The 21,573-nt window shown below is 39.0% G+C and overlaps 1 protein-coding gene across 1 annotated transcript in view; it reads left to right on the plus strand.

Moving 5' to 3' along the window:
* man1a2 (mannosidase, alpha, class 1A, member 2) overlaps positions 1 to 21,573 on the plus strand; it is a 210,450-nt gene that overhangs the window by 40,047 nt on the left and 148,830 nt on the right. Inside the window, exon 3 of the mRNA XM_034186132.1 lies at positions 18,616 to 18,877. Within this exon, the coding sequence (XP_034042023.1) occupies positions 18,616 to 18,877 (262 nt within the window). The remainder of the gene's footprint in view (positions 1 to 18,615; positions 18,878 to 21,573) is intronic.

Below are 21,573 nucleotides of genomic sequence, written 5' to 3' on the forward strand. Positions count from 1 at the left end.
ACAAGAACTACAGTTGCACTCACTGGAGACAGATTTGTGTTCTCCCACCATGTATAATTACATACATACACAACCACCCACACTATAGTTTTTACAGAGTAGGAAACACAACGCTTCCCATAAATCAAGCGCAGTACATTTGAAACAAGTTTACAGACACATGTATTCATAGGCACAAGCATACACTCAGTAATTGCCATCTTGGAGTTGCAAATTATGTTTTCTATCAATTAAAGTCAGACACGCTGAGTTTCCTTATGAATATTTATGAGTTGTTTCCAGAGTGATGTTGCGTGACTGAAAAGCTGTTTATTTTAGTCTCTGTTGTTCCAACATTCATTGTCATGGTAGAAGTATAAACTGCTTTCACACTGTGTTGTGAAATGCATAATTAATATGAAATATCTACATTCTATTTATTTTTGCAACTCAATTTGTAACACACACTTTTTAATTCATTCACTTTCTTTGCAATTCTGATTTAATAATTACTATTTCCTCCCATGTTTGTTCTCCTATATCTGCACATTGTGATACTCTAGACATGGACCAGTACAAGATTTAGACAGTATGAAGACCTGAGGCAAACATATCATTGTACACCTCCATATGCGCATTGTTTCAGTGTTGCATGCACGCATGCTCTCTCTTTCTGACTGTCTCTCTCTCTTGCTGCATATCTCCTCATATCTTTGTAGCTCATGCACAGTATTTTCATGTCTGAGAGCCCAGGGTCGTGCATAAGCCCACCTCCTTTTTTGAAGAAAGTTGGTTGAATATCCAGCTGAAATTATATATATATATATATATATATATATATATATATATATATATATATATATAAAATTAATGTTTATTAAATGCACACCTAAAATACATTAATTCCATGACTCCCAGCACATTGTACAAAGCAAAAAATAATGAGCTTTAACAATGTTTTTCTCCTGTTGCCTGTCGGAGTTGTGATAACGTCAGTGGTTTGTACTGTGCTCTTATTATAAAAGACTCTCGTGCAAGAAACAGGAAGTGTTATGTGACAATGTGGCTAGCTTTGTAGAAGCTTCAGTCACATGGTGAAAGAGCTACTCTTTGTTTTTTCCATCCATCCAGCAAAATCAGCTGGAAATGCACAATGCTTTCTGTTGAACTTTGTGCATGTTCAGAACTTTGAAGGGATTTCAGAGGCATCTTACTTGCTGCCTGGATGTTTGTTTGCTGTTTTGATTGTGAGGGAGTGGGACACAGAGAGGACACACAACAGCAGTGTTCCACTGTTTTCAATGAAAGGTTGACGGGTAAATTTGGTGATTTCCTTGATGAGCAGGAATCACGGACAACAGCAAACAGATTATTTAACTGTAGAGTTGCCTGGAATTAAACATGTGGGAGCTTTTTTTAAAGCTTCCATGAGTGCCAGAGTTTTCTCGTTTAATAGAACGCTGTACAAAATGTTTCAATGAAGTAAATTGTCTGCGTGGTTAATATTGAAAACTGACCGTGGACGTCGCATCACTTTTTTTTTTTTTTTATGGTTACTGTACAGATGAAAAACCACCAGACAGAAAGTTGATTCAACGGCCACCTAAAATTATTATTATTATTATCTATTTTTTTTTATGAAAGTTTGTTAAATGCCCACCTGAAATTTATTCTGTAACCCTAAGCATATTGCAAAAAATAGGTTTTCATTGTTTTTCTCATCATCTGTAGGTGCTCTTAGTTTGAAAGTTATGCAAGTTATGCACTCTTATGCAAGAAAGAGGATGTGTTCTGTCACAATATTTTTGAGTATATTTCTTATTGTTACATGGGAAACAAGGTACCACTAGATTCAGTAGATTCTCACAAATCCAGCAAGACCAAGCATTCATGATATGCACACTCTTAAGGCTATGAAATTGGGCTGTTAGTAAAAAAAAAAAAAAGTAGAAAAGGGGGTGTTCACAATAATAGTAGTGTGGCATTCAGTCAGTGAGTTTGTCAATTTTGTGGAACAAACAGGTGTGAATCAGGTGTCCCCTATTTAAGGATGAAGCCAGTACCTGTTGAACATGCTTTTCTCTTTGAAAGCCTGAGGAAAATGGGACGTTCAAGACATTGTTCAGAAGAACAGCGTAGTTTGATTAAAAGGTTGATTGGAGAGGGGAAAACTTATCCGCAGGTGCAAAAAATTATAGGCTGTTCATCTACAATGATCTCCAATGCTTTAAAATGGAAAAAAAAAAGAACAAAAAAACAGACACCTGGAAGAAAACGGAAAACAACCATCAAAATGGATAGAAGTATAACCAGAATGGCAAAGGCTCACCCATTGATCAGCTCCAGGATGATCAAAGACAGTCTGGAGTTACCTGTAAGTGCTGTGACAGAAGACACCTGTGTGAAGCTAATTTATTTGCAAGAATCCCCCGCAAAGTCCCTCTGTTAAATAAAAGACGTGTAGAAGAGGTTACAATTTGCCAAAGAACACATCAGCTGGCCTAAAGAGAAATGGAGGAATATTTTGTGGACTGATGAGAGTAAAAGTGTTCTTTTTGGGTCCATGGGCCGCAGACAGTTTGTGAGACGACCCCCAAACTCTGAATTCAAGCCACAGTTCACAGTGAACAGTGAAGCATGGTGGTGCAAGCATCATGATATGGGCATATTTCTCCTACTATGGTGTTGGGCCTATATATCGCATACCAGGTATCATGGATCAGTTTGGATATGTCATAATACTTGAAGAGGTCATGTTGCCTTATGTTGAAGAGGACATTCCCTTGAAATGGGTGTTTCAGCAAGACGATGACCCCAAGCACACTAGTAAACGAGCAAAATCTTGGTTCCAAACCAACAAAATGAATGTTTTGGAGTGGCCTACCCAATCCCCGAACCTAAATCCAATTGAGAACTTGTGGGGTGACATCAAAAAAGCTGTTTCTGAAGCAAAACCGAGAAATGTGAATGAATTGTGGAATGTTGTTAAAGAATCTTGGAGTTGAATAACAGCTGAAAGGTGCCACAAGTTGGTTGACTCCATGCCTCGCAGATGTGAAGAAATTATGAAAAACCTATATAAAAACTTAAAAAAAAAAACTTTATACAACTAAATACTAGTTTAATGATTCACAGGATTGCTAAAAAAGCAGTTTGAACATAATAGTTTTGAGTTTGTAGCGTCAACAGCAGATGCTACTATTATTGTGAACACCCCCTTCTCTACTTTTTTTTTTACTAATAACCCAATTTCATAGCCTTAAGAGTGTGCATATCATGAATGCTTGGTCTTGTTGGATTTGTGAGAATCTACTGAATCTACTGGTACCTTGTTTTCCCATGTAACAATAAGAAATATACTCAAAACCTGGATTAATCTTTTTAGTCACATAGCACTACTATTATTCTGAACACTACTGTAGGTAGCTTTGTAGCGAGACAAAACCACCTCCGTTTTGGTCTCACAGGACGGCTTTGAGATGCCGTTCAGACAGCTGTCGGTGGTTTTTCCATCGAGTGATTATCCGAGAAATTGTGGATGTGCCTGGACATGCCAGAACATGTCCCGTGAGGCTTCTTCACGGCATTGCTGTGCGCCATGCGGCACTGCCGCGACGCGCGAAGCCTCCGCTCCTCTTTCCAGGACAAAAACTTCTGTAACAGTGGAATGTGCCGTTCATTTCCAAACTGGACGCTGTTTTATCCGGGACGTCGTCTGACTAGCACAGGAATTGTGAAAAGACGTGGACATCAGCACTTTTTCGGCACATTGAGACAGACGTGCGGAGGAATTCCGCGCGTTGCGGCGGTGCCGCATGGCGCAAAGCAACGCTGTGATGAAGCCTCACGGGACATGTTCTGGCATGTCCAGGCATATCCACAATTTCTCGGATAATCACTCGATGGAAAAACCACCAACAGCTGTCTGAACGCCATCTCAAAGCCGTCCTGTGAGATCAAAACAGAGGTGGTTTTGTCTCGCTCCAGTAGTGAATCCATCATGATGCACGAAGCCTCCGCTCGGCTTTCCATGACAAAATCTCTTGTTAAAAGTGAAATCTGACGGAAAATGGTTGATGTCCAGCTCTTGTGATAACCAGAGAAATGGCACACGATGGTCACGGATCCAGACAGCCATCCATTTAGAAATGAAATGGTCGTTCAGCCTGTCGATGGCGGCTTCGGAGCGCGGCGCACCCCACAGCCGCTGGGGGCCGTCCTTAAAGCGACAGTAACACTCCTTATTCTTTACCAGGCCCATAACATTTTCACCGAAAGCCAGATAAATTTTTCTAATGGTTTCCAGCTGCCATTCTCTAACAGATTCTGAAAAAATTCTGATGGGAAAAAAAGCCTAATCATTCCGCCGTTTCCTGGCAATGAAAATCCGACGTGGGGGCTGGACCACTCCTCACTCAAAGCCTGCTCACAGGCGAATGACGCAACCGACAGGCGTGGAAAAACACACGCATGCGCACGAGGGTTCAAGCTTGTCTGACGGAATCACACGTGATTCAAATCCATATGGTTTTTGAAAAAAATAATAAGGTGGGATACTTTTCTAATAGACCTTGTATAAAGTAACTAATAAAGTAACTTTTCAAAGTTACTTTGGCGACACTGAACACGTTTAATTAATGACAAAAAACCAGATACAGACAGGTGATTTATTTTTTATTTGTGAGGAACTCAGACATTTCACTTCAACCAGAATTTCCCACGGAGTGCCCAGGGCACTTAAACGCACAAATACTGTATATCCGTGTTTTTATTTATTTTTTTATTTTATTTTTTTTTACATACACTCAAGGATCAAACCACTGACATTTGTTGGAAATAATTATAGTGGACCTCACATAATTGTTGTACATAAAATAAATAAATAAATTTGCTGTACATTGGACAGAAATAAAATACCACCTGCTGGTTAGAGAGGACTTTCATGATTTAAAGTGCCAGTAACATGAAATTCATGAGCCAAGTGTATTGATTATTGAAGGAATTTATACTCACTTTTTTCTCTTTTCTCCTTGGAAACACTGGCAACTGTTGACTGTCGGCAGGCGTTGAAGCAGGTTGTGGATACTTGCTTGGAACAGAACCTGGCTTTAAAAGTATCTTTGCTTTTTAATTGCAGTTCCTAACTCTGCTGCTGCTTGCGATCTGCCAGAGTGCTACACAATTAATTTAAATTTAATCGTCATTGAGATATGAACATGTAGAATAAACATCACAAAATACTGCCCAAGACACAGTGAATAGGAGAAATGATTTTGTTTATACATGCCATGACGTGAGGTACGATTTGACCCTAAAGTGTTGACACTCAATGTTTTTACAGTAGGTTGAGTGGGAAGCTGGCAGAAAGGCGTTCAACATTTGTGTTTTTGGTCAAACTGTGGCACATTAATGGAAAACGTGACCCAGAAATGATGCTTTTTCTTTGTTTAATTTGTCATAAAGCATATCTTCATCGTAATTTTGCACAGTGATGTCGCATATCACAGGGTTTCCTCATATTGTTCAGGCCTAGTCTGTCCTTGGAACAGCACTCCCCTCAAACCAGCCCTCACTGTCTGCAGTTGAAATAGGAGACCAATGCAATCCGCTTGGATAAATCCACTCTAACTTCTGATATTCCACAAAACAAATTACTTAAAGAAATATATATTGAATATATATTGCAAATGTTTTGCATTTAATTATATAAAATCTCCCATATGGCCTAGTTCAAAAATAATGAAGCCTAACTGCTGATTTGCATTGCATTTATCATGAACAAGCCATTATTTTATTTAGCACCATCTAGATTTATCTGTGAGTTGCCTATAGTCTCTTTGACAGGTACTGAAAATTTCATGGAAAAATTCCGCACGGTTCCAGAGATATTCACGAAATATACCCCAAAAATAGCACATTTTTCATCAATTTTGTGTGACATTGATATTTAGCGTTATATTTAAAGTTGAATGTTAAAGAAATAACCTTGTATTTTGTCAGTTTGTTTTTGTGCTTCATACTAACACACAATAATACATTTTTGTAAAGGTAGAAATGTCATTTCCTAGAAAAAAATGTTGCAAGCGTAATGCTGAGAATAAGTCCTTGATTTATTTGTGTCAAAACCTTAGCTATATCTCCTACTCTGCTTCAATAGAATAATTATATTACTTGTTCAATAATGCCTGGAACTAATGGACAGAATTTCTTTGTTTCAGGCTTCTGCAGACTAAAGAAGATACCTCCAACTGTTGTCGCAAGTGTTACGCTCTAGCACATTATAGTATATATGCACTGATAATTTCTAACAATGACTGAACCGAGACCAATAGAAATATTGAAACTCTGATATATAACCGTACCTAAAATGATAACATTTCACAAAAAAGACCACTTTTAAATTTTGATGGTTATGTCACACTTTGGCTTCATTATTTTTGAACTAGGCCATATAGCAATAGCTAACCATTTTATTTATTTTGAAATAGTTCTCTATTGTTCGCTAACTATTTTAGTAGGTATCTTTAGTCATTATATTTATGAAATATAAGTTCATAAATAAAATTTATGAACTTATTATTATTAAAATAATAAATGTATAAATGTATTATGTTTGTAACTAAACATCGCCAAGATCGTCTTTAGCTTGTTCTTTCGATGTTGCTTAAAGTTACACTATGTTTTAACTTGCCAAAGCATCTTAACTTCCTCTTAATGACTGTGACTGATTCCAACTGGTAGCTTCTTTGTGACAACATAAAAAGTTTATTTTGCAAGGTGTTTGTGGTGGCCAAGCGTTTATTGTGCAGAGCAGAAGGTTCCTGGTTCAAAACCACCCCTGCCCTTTCTCCGTGTAATGTGGAGTTGCGTCTGGAAGACCATCCGGCGTAAAACCTGTGCCAAGTAAACACGCAAAGCCACACTGATCTGCTGTGGTGACTCAGAGGAAAAAGAAGCCAAAACAACTTTCATATTTTTACTGTTGTCCAGCTGACATTCTCTGGCAGATAAATCTGATCTGCTGCACTGTATGTAATTGCAGAGTGGAGACAGTTCCATGGTGTTGTGAAGTGTTCATCTGTAGTACCCTTTGATGAGGTTACCACACTGCGGTTGGGTTGTATCTGTAGATGCAACTCAATTACTGCAGAAGGTGAATAGATTTGTTTCACTGAATGATCAAAAACAATCACATTTGATCCCCCCCCCCCCCCCCCCCCCAAAATCAAATGTCTTCTTGTAATCTTGCTGATGGACTCCGTTGTAGGAATTTAATTTTCTTTTGCTGTGGTGGTTTGTACTCGGGCAGTTATGTGGCTACATATCAGGCCTGACTTTCTATTGTGGTTTGATCCTGATGAAAACCAGTTTTCAGTGGGACTCCCCAAAATAAAATGATTCAAGTAAAATGTGTTGATACAGTAAAACCCCTTACACTGCTTCTTTTACAAAGTGGCTATTACCCATGAGTACATTCTAATTGCAGTTATTACAGTACATGCTTAGTTGCTAGTACTGTTGCTTCAATGCAGTAAGGTTGTGGGTTCGCTTCCCGTCTGGCCCTTTCTCTGTGGAGTTTGCATGTTCTTCATGTGTTTGTGTGGGTGTCCTCCGTGTGCACCAGCTTCGTCCCACCTCCACACACATCAGTGAATTGCAGACTTTCAATTGAGTGAGTGAGTGAGTGAATGCGTTTGTGTGTCTGTATGTGGCCTGTAATAAACTGGCAGTTCACCAAAGGTGTACCCCGCCTGACACAGAATTGGAATAAGCGAGGATAGAAAATGAATTGATGAATGAAATGTGATGTCAAATGAATCAGTGCACTGGAGTTTTCTTAAAGAACAAAGTGATGGATGCAGCTGTTTGTGTATCTTTAGTAATAGACCATGTTTCCAACTCACTCACTCACTCACTCAAGCAAACACACTATTGCTTTCTTTGAGAAGTAAAGCTGTGTATTCCTCTGCAGGCCGGCAGCTGAGACCACATGCAACCAGCAGGACTTTAGTTTGTCTGCTTATCACATTGAAAGATACAAATAAACAATAAAACAGCAATAAACTGCACTAACCATGTTTGTAGCCAGTCCTTCCATTTTCACAGGCCATAAGTCATTGGAGAACTGACTGAGCAGTAGGGATGGTGATATAAGCTTATAGTTCTATCAGAATATTTCATGGTATTTTATATGATGATATAAATAATGATATGACAACAGGGCCATTCATCACATCCACCTGTGCCCAAAAATCACCAGACTTCAGTAAAGAATTTGTGTGAGGCGGGGATGGATGCTTCTGTTGTTTAAAATCCTCAGTGGGAAAGAGAAATGAGGCTGAACACCTTAGTACAGATTTCTAAAGTGCACAACCACTGAGCACCGGAGGGTCCATGGAGAGACAAAAACAAAAATAGAGGGGGAGGGGGCATGCTTGGGGGGTGTAGGATGGCGTACACAAGTTAAATAATTTTCTCGGCGCATTTGGTTGATGTTAATATCTCGGTAAGTGTGCATCTGAGCACATAAAATCTGTTCTCTGCTTCATAAATATCTCTTGTTGATTATCTACCGAGCCCTGTGATGGACTGGAGTTCTGTCTCAGGTGTACCCTGCCTCACGCCCTATGACTGCTGGGATAGCCCCCCCCCCCCCCCCCCCCCAACCCTTAATTGCAGTAAGCGGGTATAGTAAATGGATGCATGATTATCTACCTAAATGCGCAACAACGTCTCTGACTGTCACGTCTATTTTTCAACTCACCATGCACTAGCCACACAAAGAAGCTAATTAATCAGATTGACGTTGTTTCTTGTGCACACAACGAAGCATTTGGACTGCTAGAACTGGTGGCCTCTTTTTAGATATATTTTCTTCCTTCTACTGTAGATAAAGTGGCTTGCAAAAGTATTTGGCACCTTCATATTTCACACATTTTAAATTCAAATCAGGCTTCTCAATATAAAAAGCTTCTAAAATTATCTTCCTTAAACTCAAACTCAGACCAAAACTCTGCAATTTGATAGAAATTAATTAAAACTATAAATGACGAGATGATGGGTTGCACAAGTAATGGACCCTTTTGGTATAACACCTGTAAATAATCAGTTTTATTATCTTTTTTTTTTTTCCAGAGAAGTCAGGGGATGGATACATGAACATTTCCAAGTCACTAAGTTCGCCTTGGACTTTACTTACATTAATTATGAAGGAATACAAACAGTAGGGCACTCTATGGTAAATCTATGGTAACTCCTCTTGGCATTTATATTTTTAATTAATTTATATCAAATTGTAGAGATTTGGTTTGAGATCAAGTTTAAGGAAGATAATTTTAGAAATTTTTATATTGAGAAGCCTGATTTACTTTTTGTATTTGAAATGGCAAACACATTAAAATGCTTGAAATACCAAAGGGCTGAATAATTTTGCAAGCCACTGTATCTGCATATTTGACCCAGCTGCTGCTGTGCACTCCATGCAGCTTCTTCCTCCACTACACGGAATAGACAGGTGTGCATGTGACACATTCTGTGGTTTTGCAAACCCTTCTTCATCATGTTGATACATTGAGGACACATCAGTAACAGATTTTAACAAATTGGTGAACAACATTTGAGAGAAGCCTTTTAGGTGCATAGAATGTCTTTTACTTCAACACATTAAAACTAGGAATTATAACAGGTGTTGCATTTATATTGACATTGAGTGTGTAACAATAACAACTAGCAGCAAAAAGCAACTTTTTGCATGTCTGAAACAATCTAAATTTCTGGTTTATCACGCCTGAGTGAATGAATATATGTGGCCAAATTGTAATCTTAAGTGAAATTACATCTGCTGCATTTGTTTTATTTTTGGTTGTGTTTTTACTGCATCCTGGATAGCTTTGTATTGAATTTACCAACATCACATCAAATAAATTCTTTAGTTAATTTTAGAATGTGCCATATTTTCTGCAGTATAAGTTAATGCTTGTTTTTACTACTTTGAGAGGTGGTGCGAATGGAAAAATCACGATTCTGTCCATTTTCATGACAGGGAAAATGAGAAACACGAAGAGAAATTGCCTGCATAAATATGAGAGAGAGAGAGAGACAGACAGACAGACATCTAAAACCCTTTGCCAAACAGAAAAACATGCTGTTGAATGACACCAACAATTGACTAAATGGATGTTTGTTACCGTGTGGTGCTGCAGTGTACAGCAAAATAAAAAAAATAAATTAACAATAATAGCTGAATGCCAGTGAACTGGGTTTGTACTGGACTCACTTTTTTCTTGGATCACTGTCATTCAAGAAATGTTCCACATACAAATGAACTCAACAACTGAAATTGGAGTTTTCCCAAAACATCAGAGTCTGAGGTGTTAAGCTCAAATCATCTGATCCATGTGTGACAGGGGTAGGTAAATCCACTGGTCCGAGGACACGGACGAGTAACTTTTGACCTATGTCTGGTTAATATTTTCCCCCTGCTAGACTGGGGTAGCAGGCTGAAGGCATCTGACATGAACAGACACAACAAGCTCATCAGGAATGCTAGCTCTGTCCTGGGGGTTGAGCTGGAGTGTGTGGCAGAGGTGTTGGAGAGGAGGATGTTGAGGAAACTGCACAGCATCCAAGACAACATCACCTACCCTCTGCATGCCACGCTGACATCCTGTCAGAGCACCTTCAGCCATAGACTGAGACCACCGAGGTGCACCACAGAACATCACAAGAGGTCTTTCCGACTTGTGGCAAGATAGGCTGTATAACTCGTCTCCGTTCTACAGGATGAATACATAATTGAACAGAGTTATTCAGTTACTCATAGTTATGTGCAGTATTGTTGCATCTTGTGCAAATGTCTTAAAAATATAAACATTGTTCACTGTTACTGTTTCAATACTCTGGAAAAATAATAAATTCCTTCTGGATAAATGAAGTTGATGTTATTCTTAGGCCAATGTCTAGTTAAAATTTTTTTCCAATCTTGCGCCTTAAATAACTGAGCCACTGTTCGCAGATTACAGTTACCCGTGCTGTGCTACTCAGTCACACCACTGACTTCATGAATGAAGCTCAGTGAACGAAGGAGAATCATGTAAAAGTATAGTGTGTCCACATGCTACTTTTAGCTTAAATAGAACATTTTTAACAGGAGCAGCGCACAAAAAGAGTAGCTGAGCAGAGCTGGTCCAGACACTCTCAGCAAGAGTTATCAAAGCAACACTGCATGCCCATATATGGTACACATAAAAAGTTAACTTAAATCAACTGTATTTTGCTACAAGATCTGAACGTGATGAGAAACAATAGATATAAAAATTGTTGAGATAATACAGCTGTTTGGGCTGCATAAGATGAGCACAAGGTCAGAATTACAGAGCGACGTATAAGGTGCACAGTACATTCACATGAAAGCAGCGGATCATGTAAGCAAATGTTTATTAATTTACATACATTCAACACAAAATGCTATAGATACAAATACAATATTGATTGAATACATGCTTGTGATGTGCTGATTAACGCTAAACTGAGGCTCGCCGTCTGAGGCTCTGAGCTTCTAAATACCTGGGGCCACTATTGTGGACCAGGAGGACCAGTAACAAAATTGGTGCTACTGGTCCTGACCAGTGGGCTCAAAAAATATTTCTCTAACCCTGTGTGATAATCCACCATTTATTAGATTATTAGATGAGTAACTGGGATATTCCCAAACAGCCGACTCCGCGCTGTGTAGAGACTCAAATAAAATCCAGTCTTCTGTCTAATCACAAAGCAGAGTTGTCCCAAACTCTTAGGCTAATGTACTAACAGAGGCTGGTCGTCTTCTACATCTTCTAAAGATGCATGCAGCATGAACAAGAAGTAGTTGTAATGTGAAGAAGATGAAAAAAAAACAATGTTCTTTGTTCTTAAGAAGTAGTTTTGTTGTTTGGAACTGGAAGACTGCACTGTTGAATAAAAAGAGAGAATATAATTTTTATTTATTCTATTAAGAAGAAAATTAATTTGGAGTATGTGACACTTCTTGTAAGAGTCCTTTACAAAAACTGCACAAGAAGAAAATTTGCAGTGAGTTTATTTATTTATTTTTTTCAAATGTACCACAGAAGGTTTTTCATTTAATTGTGATACATATTAACATCAGATTTGTTTGTCTGTTCAGTGGCTTAAAGAAGATGTTTCCTGAGGTTTTGTGCCTGGTATAGCAACATTATTTAGCTCATTAGGATGTACTTTATAATGCTGTGTGTCTTATAAATATATAATACAGTAATAGTAATTAAATTCCTTTTGCTTCTTGCGTCATGAAGTGGTAAACGCAACCTGTACTCCGGTGTGATTTATATACAATTTGTTTCTCTTAAGTAGGTATTTTTGGACAGGTGTGACATATACTCTGGTGTGAATTACACTCTGAAAATACAGCCCTTAAATTTCTGATATTTGCAGAGATCCTTCATGTTCAGTCGTCTATGCTTCATTCTCAAGGAATTGTTGGCTACCCTGGAACATTATGCAGCTCTTTTACCTGGATTGGGGCTGAAATTGTTTTTTTTTTTTGTTTTGTTTTTTTTCTGCATTTTTGTCTACCCACATAATCAGTCTTGTCATGTTTTTTAGAGATCTTGCAGAAACTTGTTTATAAAAGATTAAATAATCATTTGCTTAAGAACTCAATTTTATATAATTACCAATATGGATTTTGGAAAAATCATTCAACTTATATGGCTTTGATTGAACTATTGGATAGAATTCATTCAGTTTCAGATAAGAATGAATTTGGTATCGGTGTGTTCTTAGACATTTCAAAAGCATTTGATACAGTAAATCATGAAATTTTGCTCTCAAAGTTAAACAAATATGGATTTAAGGCAACTGTACATACATAGCTTAGTAATTATTTATCTGAGAGAAAACAGTATGTTTTTCTAAATGTGGAATCAGATATCAATTCAATAGAGTGTGGAGTACCCCAAGGTTTAATTTTGGGACCATTATTGTTTACAATATATATTGATTTTGCATGTTTCTACTACTACATTCCCATTGTTGTTAGCTGATGATACTAAGCTTTTTATTTCCAGCAAAGATATAGATGGTTTGGTTAGTATCTTAAATAATGATCTTTTGAATTATTAAATCTGGTTCAAAGCCAATAGATTATTGTTGAATATAAAAAAGTCAAATTTTATGTTATTTTGCTGGCAATAAAAATGTAATCATGGTCTTTTTAAATTTGCATCGGCAGCAAAGTAATATCAAGGTTCTCATCTACATGTTTCTTGGGTGTGTGGATAGATGAGAAACTGTGTTGGAAAGAACATCGATCATGTTTGTAAAAAAAAAAAAAAAAGTCAGGAATCATAAGCAAAATAAGACATTTTGTCAGCCAATCAGTGCAGTGTGATGGCAAACTACGGGGGCCGGTGATGAACACATTTAAGCAGGGGTGTAAGCAGCTCTGTTGAATGGAGTCAGAGCTCCATCTACTGGACACATGGTGCAAAGACATTTTACATTGCCGACACAACCATTATTTCAGTAACTGTTGAGAAATTATTGGCGTTTTATCGGCAAAATTTCGGCCGATAGTGAGTACTTTGAAAAGGGCTTATATCAGCCGATAATATCGGCCGGCCAATATATCGGTCGGGCTCTATTATATTATCTGGATAAATTGGTGTAGTACTGTTGTATACTGCTGTGCTATGTTTGTTTTTGTTCGGGAGTGGGTTTTTGATAAGCCTTTTTGGCCTCCACCACTCCCTTGCACATTATTCATATTGTATCTTTTTGTCTTTTATTGTTTTATGTTTATATATTATTTTTGTACGAGTTTTATTTTTGTGCTTAATAAACAAATCAAATCAAAAGTTTAAAGGAGTTTCATTCCTTGCAGAGAGCAGTACAGTGTCACAGTCTGTCTTCTTGTGTGTTTTTTTTTTTTTGTTTTTTTTTTAATAAACTGACCTACTTCCTGGTGGGATGTGAGAGTCATGTCAACACCCTGAGACTTGTGCCTCAGGGTATTAGATTCTGTTTTCTGATGGTTCCTGGCAGCTTACTGCTCCTCTATACCTGCATTATTTTCTGAAGAATGTGTCCTTGCAGGTGGCTGGTGGTTTTTCATTCACCAACCTTTTTGATGCCAGGCTCACAGTGAACATGTTGCTGTGTGTCACTGAAAATCACCTGCTCCTGTATAATGGCTCTGTAGATGATATTGTTTTTGAAGAACAATATTTTCGGTTTTCATCACAAAAAATACTCTTATTTCAGTATTAGTTAACATATTTACTGCTTGTTGTTGTCAGAATTGAAACCAAATCTTGACCCTAGTGTATTGAAAAACTATAGGCCGATATCAAATCTATCATTTTGCTCTAAAATTCTGGAAAAGGTGGTTTCATGGCAGCTTGTTGTCCACCTTACTGAGAATAATCTTTTTGAGCCACTGCAGTCTGCTTTCAGAAAATATCATTCCACAGAGACGGCTCTCACTAAATTGGTGAATGATCTTCTGCTTGCAATGGATTCGGACCCCACTATGGTTCTGGTGCTGTTAGATCTTTCTGCTGCGTTTGATACCGTGGATCATCATATTCTACTGGATAGGCTGGAGAATCATTTTGGGATTACTGGGAATGCCCTTGCGTGGTTAAACCATGCCTGACCAATCGTTCTCACTGTGTTTTGTACAATAACTACTTCAGTGTTCTATTTTATGGTTTACCACAGTCCAGCAGCATTAGGGGTCTCCAATTGGTTCAAAATGCTGCTGCCAGACTTTTGACATGGAGCAGAAAGTTTGACCACATTACACCCATTTTGGCATCTCTTCACTGGCTTCATGTTCCTGTGAGATCAGATTTTAAGGTTCAGCTACTAACCTATAAAATTGTTCACAGACTGGCACCTCCTGGCTGACCTAATTAAACCCTACGTACCGGCCCTGGCTTTGCGATCTCAGGGTGCAGGACTACTTTGTGTCCCTCGGGTGAATATAAAGTCACAGAGATTTCTCTTATCGTGCCCCTGTTCTGTGTTCTGTGGAATGATCTCCCTGTGTCAATAAAACAGTCAGATTCTGTAGGGACTTTCAAGTCCACACTTAAGACACACTTATTTTCCTTTTCGTATGGCTAGCATACTGGCATAGTATGTTACTATGCTTTTTACTCTTTTAAATTCATTGTATTAGGAAACAGAGTGGGCCGCGGCCTCAACTTTATCTACAACCCCAATTCCAATGAAGTTGAGACGTTGTGTAAAATGTAAATGAAAACAGAATACAATGATTTGCAAATTCTCTTCAACCTATATTCGGTTATATACACCACAAAGACAAGATATTTAATGTTCAACCTAATAGATTTTTTTTTTTTTTGTGCAAATATTTGCTCATTTTGAAATTGATGCATGCAACATGTTTCAAAAAAGCTGGGACAGTGGTATGTTTACCACTGTGTTACATCACCTTTCCTTCTAACAACACTCAATAAGCGTTTGGGAACTGAGGACACTAATTGTTGAAGCTTTGTAGGTGGAATTCATTCCATTCTTGCTTGATGTACAATTTCAGTTGTTCCACAGTCTGGGTTCTCTGTCGTATTTTGCGCTTCATAATGCGCCACGCATTTTCAATGGGCGACAGGTCTGGACTGCAGGCAGGCCAGTCTAGTACCCGGACTCTTTTACTACGAAGCCACGATGTTGTAACGTGCAGAATGTGGCTTGGCATTGTCTTGCTGAAGGGACGTCCCTGAAAAAGACGTTGCTTGAATGGCAGCATGTGTTGCTCTAATACCTGGATGTACCTTTCAGCATTGATGGTGCCATCACAGATGTGTAAGTTGCCCATGCCATGGGCACTAACACACCCCCATACCATCACAGATGCTGGCTTTTGAACTTTGCGCTGATAACAATCTTGATGGTCTTTTTCCTCTTTTGTCTGGAGGACACGACGTCCATGATTTCCAAAAACAATTTGAAATGTGGACTCATCAGACCACAGCACACATTTCCACTTTGTGTCTGTCCATTTCAAATGAGATCAGGCCCAGAGAAGATGGCAGCATTTCTGGATGTTGTTGATGTATGGCTTTTGCTTTGCATGGTAGAGTTTTAACTTGCACTTATAGATGTAGCGACGAACTGTGTTAACTGACAATGGTTTTCTGAAGTGTTCCTGAGCCCACGCAATAAGATCCATTACACAATGATGTTGGTTTTTAACGCAGTGCCGCCTGAGGGGTCGAACGTCACGGGCATTCAATGTTGGTTTTCAGCCTTGCCACTTACGTGTAGAAAGTTCTCCAGATTCTCTGAATGTTCTGGTTACATTATGGACTGTAGATGAAGGAATCCCTAAATTTCTTGTAATTGAACATTGAGAAACACTGTTCTTAAACTGTTGGACTATTTTTTCATGCAGTTGTTCACAAAGTGGTGATCCTCACCCCATCTTTGCTTGTGAACGGCTGAGCCTTTTGGGGATGCTCCTTTTATACCCAATCATGACACTCGCCTGTTTCTAATTAACCTGTTCACCTGTGGAATGTTCCAAACAGGTGTTCTTTGAGCATTCACCAACTTTCCCAGTCTGAAATGTGTTGCAGGTATCAAAATGAGCAAATATTTGCACAAAAACAACAACAAAAAAATCTTTCAGTTTGAACATTAAATATCTTGTCTTTGTGGTGTATATAATTGGTTATAGGTTGTCCTAAAAGTTCCCTGAAAAGCCTTAAGTTAATTCAAAATGCTGCAGCTAGAGTACTGACAGGGACTAGATGGAGAGAGCATATTTCACCCATATTGGCCTCTCTTCATTGGCTCCCTGTTAATTCCAAAATAGAATTTAAAATTCTTCTTCTTACTTATAAGGTTTTGAATAATCAGGTCCCATCTTATCTTAGGGACCTCTTAGTACCATATCACCCCAATAGAGCGCTTCGCTCTCAGACTGCAGGCTTACTTGTAGTTCCTAGGGTTTGTAAGAGTAGAATGGGAGGCAGAGCCTTCAGCTTTCAGGCTCCTCTCCTGTGGAACCAGCTCCCAATTCGGATTAGGGAGACAGACACCCTCTCTACTTTTAAGATTAGGCTTAAAACTTTCCTTTTTGAAAAAGCTTATAGTTAGGGCTGGATCGGGTGACCCTGAACTATCCCTTAGTTATGCTGCTATAGACTTAGACTGCTGGGGGGTTCCCATGATGCACTGAGTGTTTCTTTCTCTTTTTGCTCTGTATGCACCACTCTGCATTTAATCATTAGTGATTGATCTCTGCTCCCCTCCACAGCATGTCTTTTTCCTGGTTCTCTCCCACAGCCCCAACCAGTCCCAGCAGAAGACTGCCCCTCCCTGAGCCTGGTTCTGCTGGAGGTTTCTTCCTGTTAAAAGGGAGTTTTTCCTTCCCACTGTAGCCAAGTGCTTGCTCACAGGGGGTCGTTTTGACCGTTGGGGTTTTACGTAATTATTGTATGGCCTTGCCTTACAATATAAAGCGCCTTGGGGCAACTGTTTGTTGTGATTTGGCGCTATATAAATAAAATTGATTGATTGATTGAAATCTTTTCAAATTCAGAAGAGTGGTGCTGTCAACACCTACGTTCATTCACTCATTCATTCATTTTTTAATGCTTCTCCATGTCCTGGTCACGGTGCCAGCAGATCAAGCAGTACATCCCAAGCTTCCTTATCCTCTGTGAAGTCCTGTAACTCTTCCTTGGTGATTTTGAGGTGTTCCCAAGCCATCTGGGAACTATAATCCCTTCAATGTGTCCTGGGTCTTCCCCAGGGACTGCTCCAAGTATAAAGCGCCTTGGGGCAACTGTTTGTTGTGATTTGGCGCTATAGAAATAAAATTGATTTGATTTGATTTATAGGTTGTAGAGGATTTGCAAATCATTGTATTCTGTTTTTATTTACATTTCACACAACATCCCAACTTGATTGGAATTGGGGTTGTATGTACTGCTCCAGCTGTCATGAAAAGAAAATGACAACTCAGTGTTTTTCAAGTGTTCAGAAACAGTAAAATGTGCACTGAAAGCAGCTGAACGTATGGCCGAGGGCATGGTTTTTTTTTACTTTCGTTTTCAGGCGGGTTGCCAGGTCTGCACTTTATAATCCAGCCTGTTAGGAGGCAGGCCAGATTGAGTCATTTCATCCTGTTTTAGGACTTTTTTTTTGGATCATGGGCAATGGTAGTATATTGGTAGTATGGTAGTATATTTTCTATTTGCCACTTAAAATTGGGAAAAAATTGTATTTGTGTTGTAGCACACATGACACAACCCTTATCATGTCTGAAAGTGAGAATAGTGTGCCAGCTTCCAGTCTTTAAGCATTTTTTCTATGTCGTATTTTTTCTATATATATTTCTTTGAAATATCGGGATAAAATTTTGAGCCCGTATCGCCCACGCCGAGTAACTAACAACAGGAGCGTGGGTGAACATTTTTCACCTCCATGAATATCTAGTTCCTTAAGTGTCAGCATTTGGCGTAGGTGCAAATTCAACAATAATCCAATTAAAACACCACTGCATGTCTGCTCTTATTAAATTAAGGAGTACTTTTTTTGTCCACCTCATTTGAAATAACTTTACAAGCCTTTTGTTTCCTGCAGGGAGGAGGAGGAGAGCCTGAGGGACAAAATACGGGCAGACCATGAACGAGCGCTTCAGGAGGCAAAGGAGAAGCTTCAAAAATCACGTGAGGAGCTGCAAGCAGATATTCAAACTGAGAAGAACAAAATTATTGATGACCTGAAGAAGAAAGACGTGGGTCCTAAACCTTTGCCACCTGTCCCCATGCCAAAAGTGGTGGGGGTCAATGATGGCGAGCCGTCTGAACCCGATGTTAAAGAAAAACGGAACAAGATACGAGAGGTAAGTTGACCAGAGAGATTTACAATTGTATTTGTTTGGTTGACCATCTCTAATTAGCTTGATGATACTGTAAGCAGCTGTGTAGTCTATACTACACAAATATGAGAATCTTGAGACATGAAGGACTTTACATTGTTGAGGAATGAGGTCCAAATTAACACCAAGGAACTGACAGACTTGTTCCAAAGGTCCAACAAAACCTCAGTTTCACAACTAAGAAACTGATGAAACATTTGGAGGCAAATTGTGTCATTATGCACAATTAAGAAAGTTCTTCATCGAAACCCAAGTGGCCCTTAATCCAATTAAACTAACAAAAGCTTAGCCTTTTTTTCTCATGATAAACTAATTTAGTTTTAAGATGGATCTTGATTATCACTGTTTAAAATGAGAGATTGATTTTTTTTTTCAGCTCTTGGATTGACAGCAAAATATAAAATAGCAAAAAAACAAAACAAAAAACAAATATAAAATTAAATATTGATTTAACACAGTGAGTTAGTATATACGAAGTAGAAGTACAAAATGAAAATATAAAGTACAAAGTGGAAAACTGAGCGTAACGGGGGGGTTATACAGGAGGTTGAATTATCTGCAATTGACTTCCTGTGGGATGAAGCTGTGTTTTAATCTTAGTTTTGGTACCGATTTATCTGTATTTCTTCACATTATAAGCATGTGGGGTCCTTTAAAATACAGCTGGCTTTCTTTTGGAGATGGCCCGTGTCAGTATCTCTGAGGGAGGGTAGTGTCTTACAGATGGCATGCTCTGCCACCCTCATCACCCATTGCACCTTCTTTCTGTTCTGTTCTGTGCACCTGGTGAAGTACAGCGTGCTGCAGTAGGTCAGAAGTCTCTCTGTTGCTGATCGTTAGCAGGTGATGGAGGTGAGCGTGTCTTAACTTCTTGTGAAAGTGTAGCTGCTTTTGAGCCTTCCCCACCTGTTGGGACATGTGTGGCCCAGGTAAGGTCAGCTGAGAAGTGAACACCAAGGAACCTAATACTCTCTCAGTGATAGGGAGGGGGAAGAAGCCAGTAACACATTGTTCTCATTTTGTGGAAACGTAATGGGACACGTTCATTTACTGTCAGACAATGGACCAGACCCAGCATCATGGGCAGGCCTCAGGGTGCCTTACCCGCCCTCTGAGGTAGTTGAGCCCGCCCTGGACGGACGAGGCTGTAAGTCACTTGCTGGCAAAAAACAACAACAACAAAAAAAACAATCGCAGGCTACCATGATTACAATTTGTATAAATTTCCAATATGGAGGATTCATAATAATATTGATAAATACACTGTGCTTTATCTGATTTTTACTAAAATAACTGTGAATGATTCAATGCGGCAACAATATGCAGAGGAGGTGGCCATTTCTGCATCACTATCTGGCTTTTTGAGGGCCGGTGAACACAACCCAACAATCGCCATCATGGATTCGCAGCAGGAAAAAGCAAAACACTCAGTCTGCAAGTCATAACCACAGTAATAAGAGAAAAAACAGAAAAACGAGTGACGGACATCACCCTGCTGGAAGACGCTTTTTTCAGCGACTGTTTGGGATGAGACCGAACTGAGCTGAAGCCGCCGGGGTTCAAGCCAGAGACCCGATCAAAGAGACATAGCACCTGGTGTGTTTGAGCAGACACACTCAATCTGAAATTCTTCACTTTTGGCAGTGAAAGGGCCTATTATGCTGCTGCCTGAAAAAATTAAGCTGCAGTTGGGCCATTATGCTGTTTCTGACGGTGTGTAATGGCCCAGTCACACAGCACTTAACGAAGGGTGATGAAGCCCTGACGAAACAAGAAATCTGAACTTTCGTTGACTCGTTGACATCGTTTAACCTTCGTGCAGCTTCGTTCCTGCAGCAGGCGCTTTGTCAGGCGCTTTGTCAGGATTTTTAAACTGTTGAAAAATTTGAACGAAGGGCAACGAAAACCTCAGTTCGTCTGTGTTTCGTTTTGCTGTCGTTCTTGACGTTTTTTAATCGTTTGTTTAGTTTTTGTAACGTTATTGTTTAATTTGACTTTGTTGGAGCAACTGAACGTTTTCACACAGCGCAGAAGCTGGTTTGTGAACGCTGAGACTGCTGCTGCGTTCATGTACCGTCGGAAATTACAGGGCAAACTCAGCCTGCTTGCTTGGAATTTTTTTTTTATCTGTGTGGGGGAGGCAGCTTCAATGGGCTCAGGCACATTACATAGGCCAGAATTAATCTTTTGTGTGGATATAATTAATTACTTTGCCACAAGCAACTGTTGAATTTGAAACAACGAAAAAGTTGTGTAATTTCCGACGGTACTTGAATGCAGCATCAGCGGCAGCAGGAGCTCCTGCGTGTGCTTATTATTTTGTATTAAATATAACAATATGAGTGTAGAAATGACAATCCAGTCCTTCTGTACATGTGGCAACAGGCATATGAATCAAAATGATAAAGAGCTGTTCTGGAAGGAAGAATTCACATTGTGGATCAGTGATCAGCTGGTGGAAATAACGTGCACATGAGTCACTGCGCGCGTTCACACGCACTGATTAATTTACTGCTCTGATATATTCAATCATCTTTACACTTATATTTATATTTATTCTCCCTTTTGACAGTTTTCTGTTATAAATCAATATATATGTCTTAGAACATAATACTGTGATACAGCAGTGACCACGGAACACTTTTTTTTTTTATTGGAGC

Source organism: Thalassophryne amazonica, chromosome 14 (assembly GCF_902500255.1).
Source record: "Thalassophryne amazonica chromosome 14, fThaAma1.1, whole genome shotgun sequence".
Classification (NCBI taxonomy): domain Eukaryota; kingdom Metazoa; phylum Chordata; class Actinopteri; order Batrachoidiformes; family Batrachoididae; genus Thalassophryne; species Thalassophryne amazonica.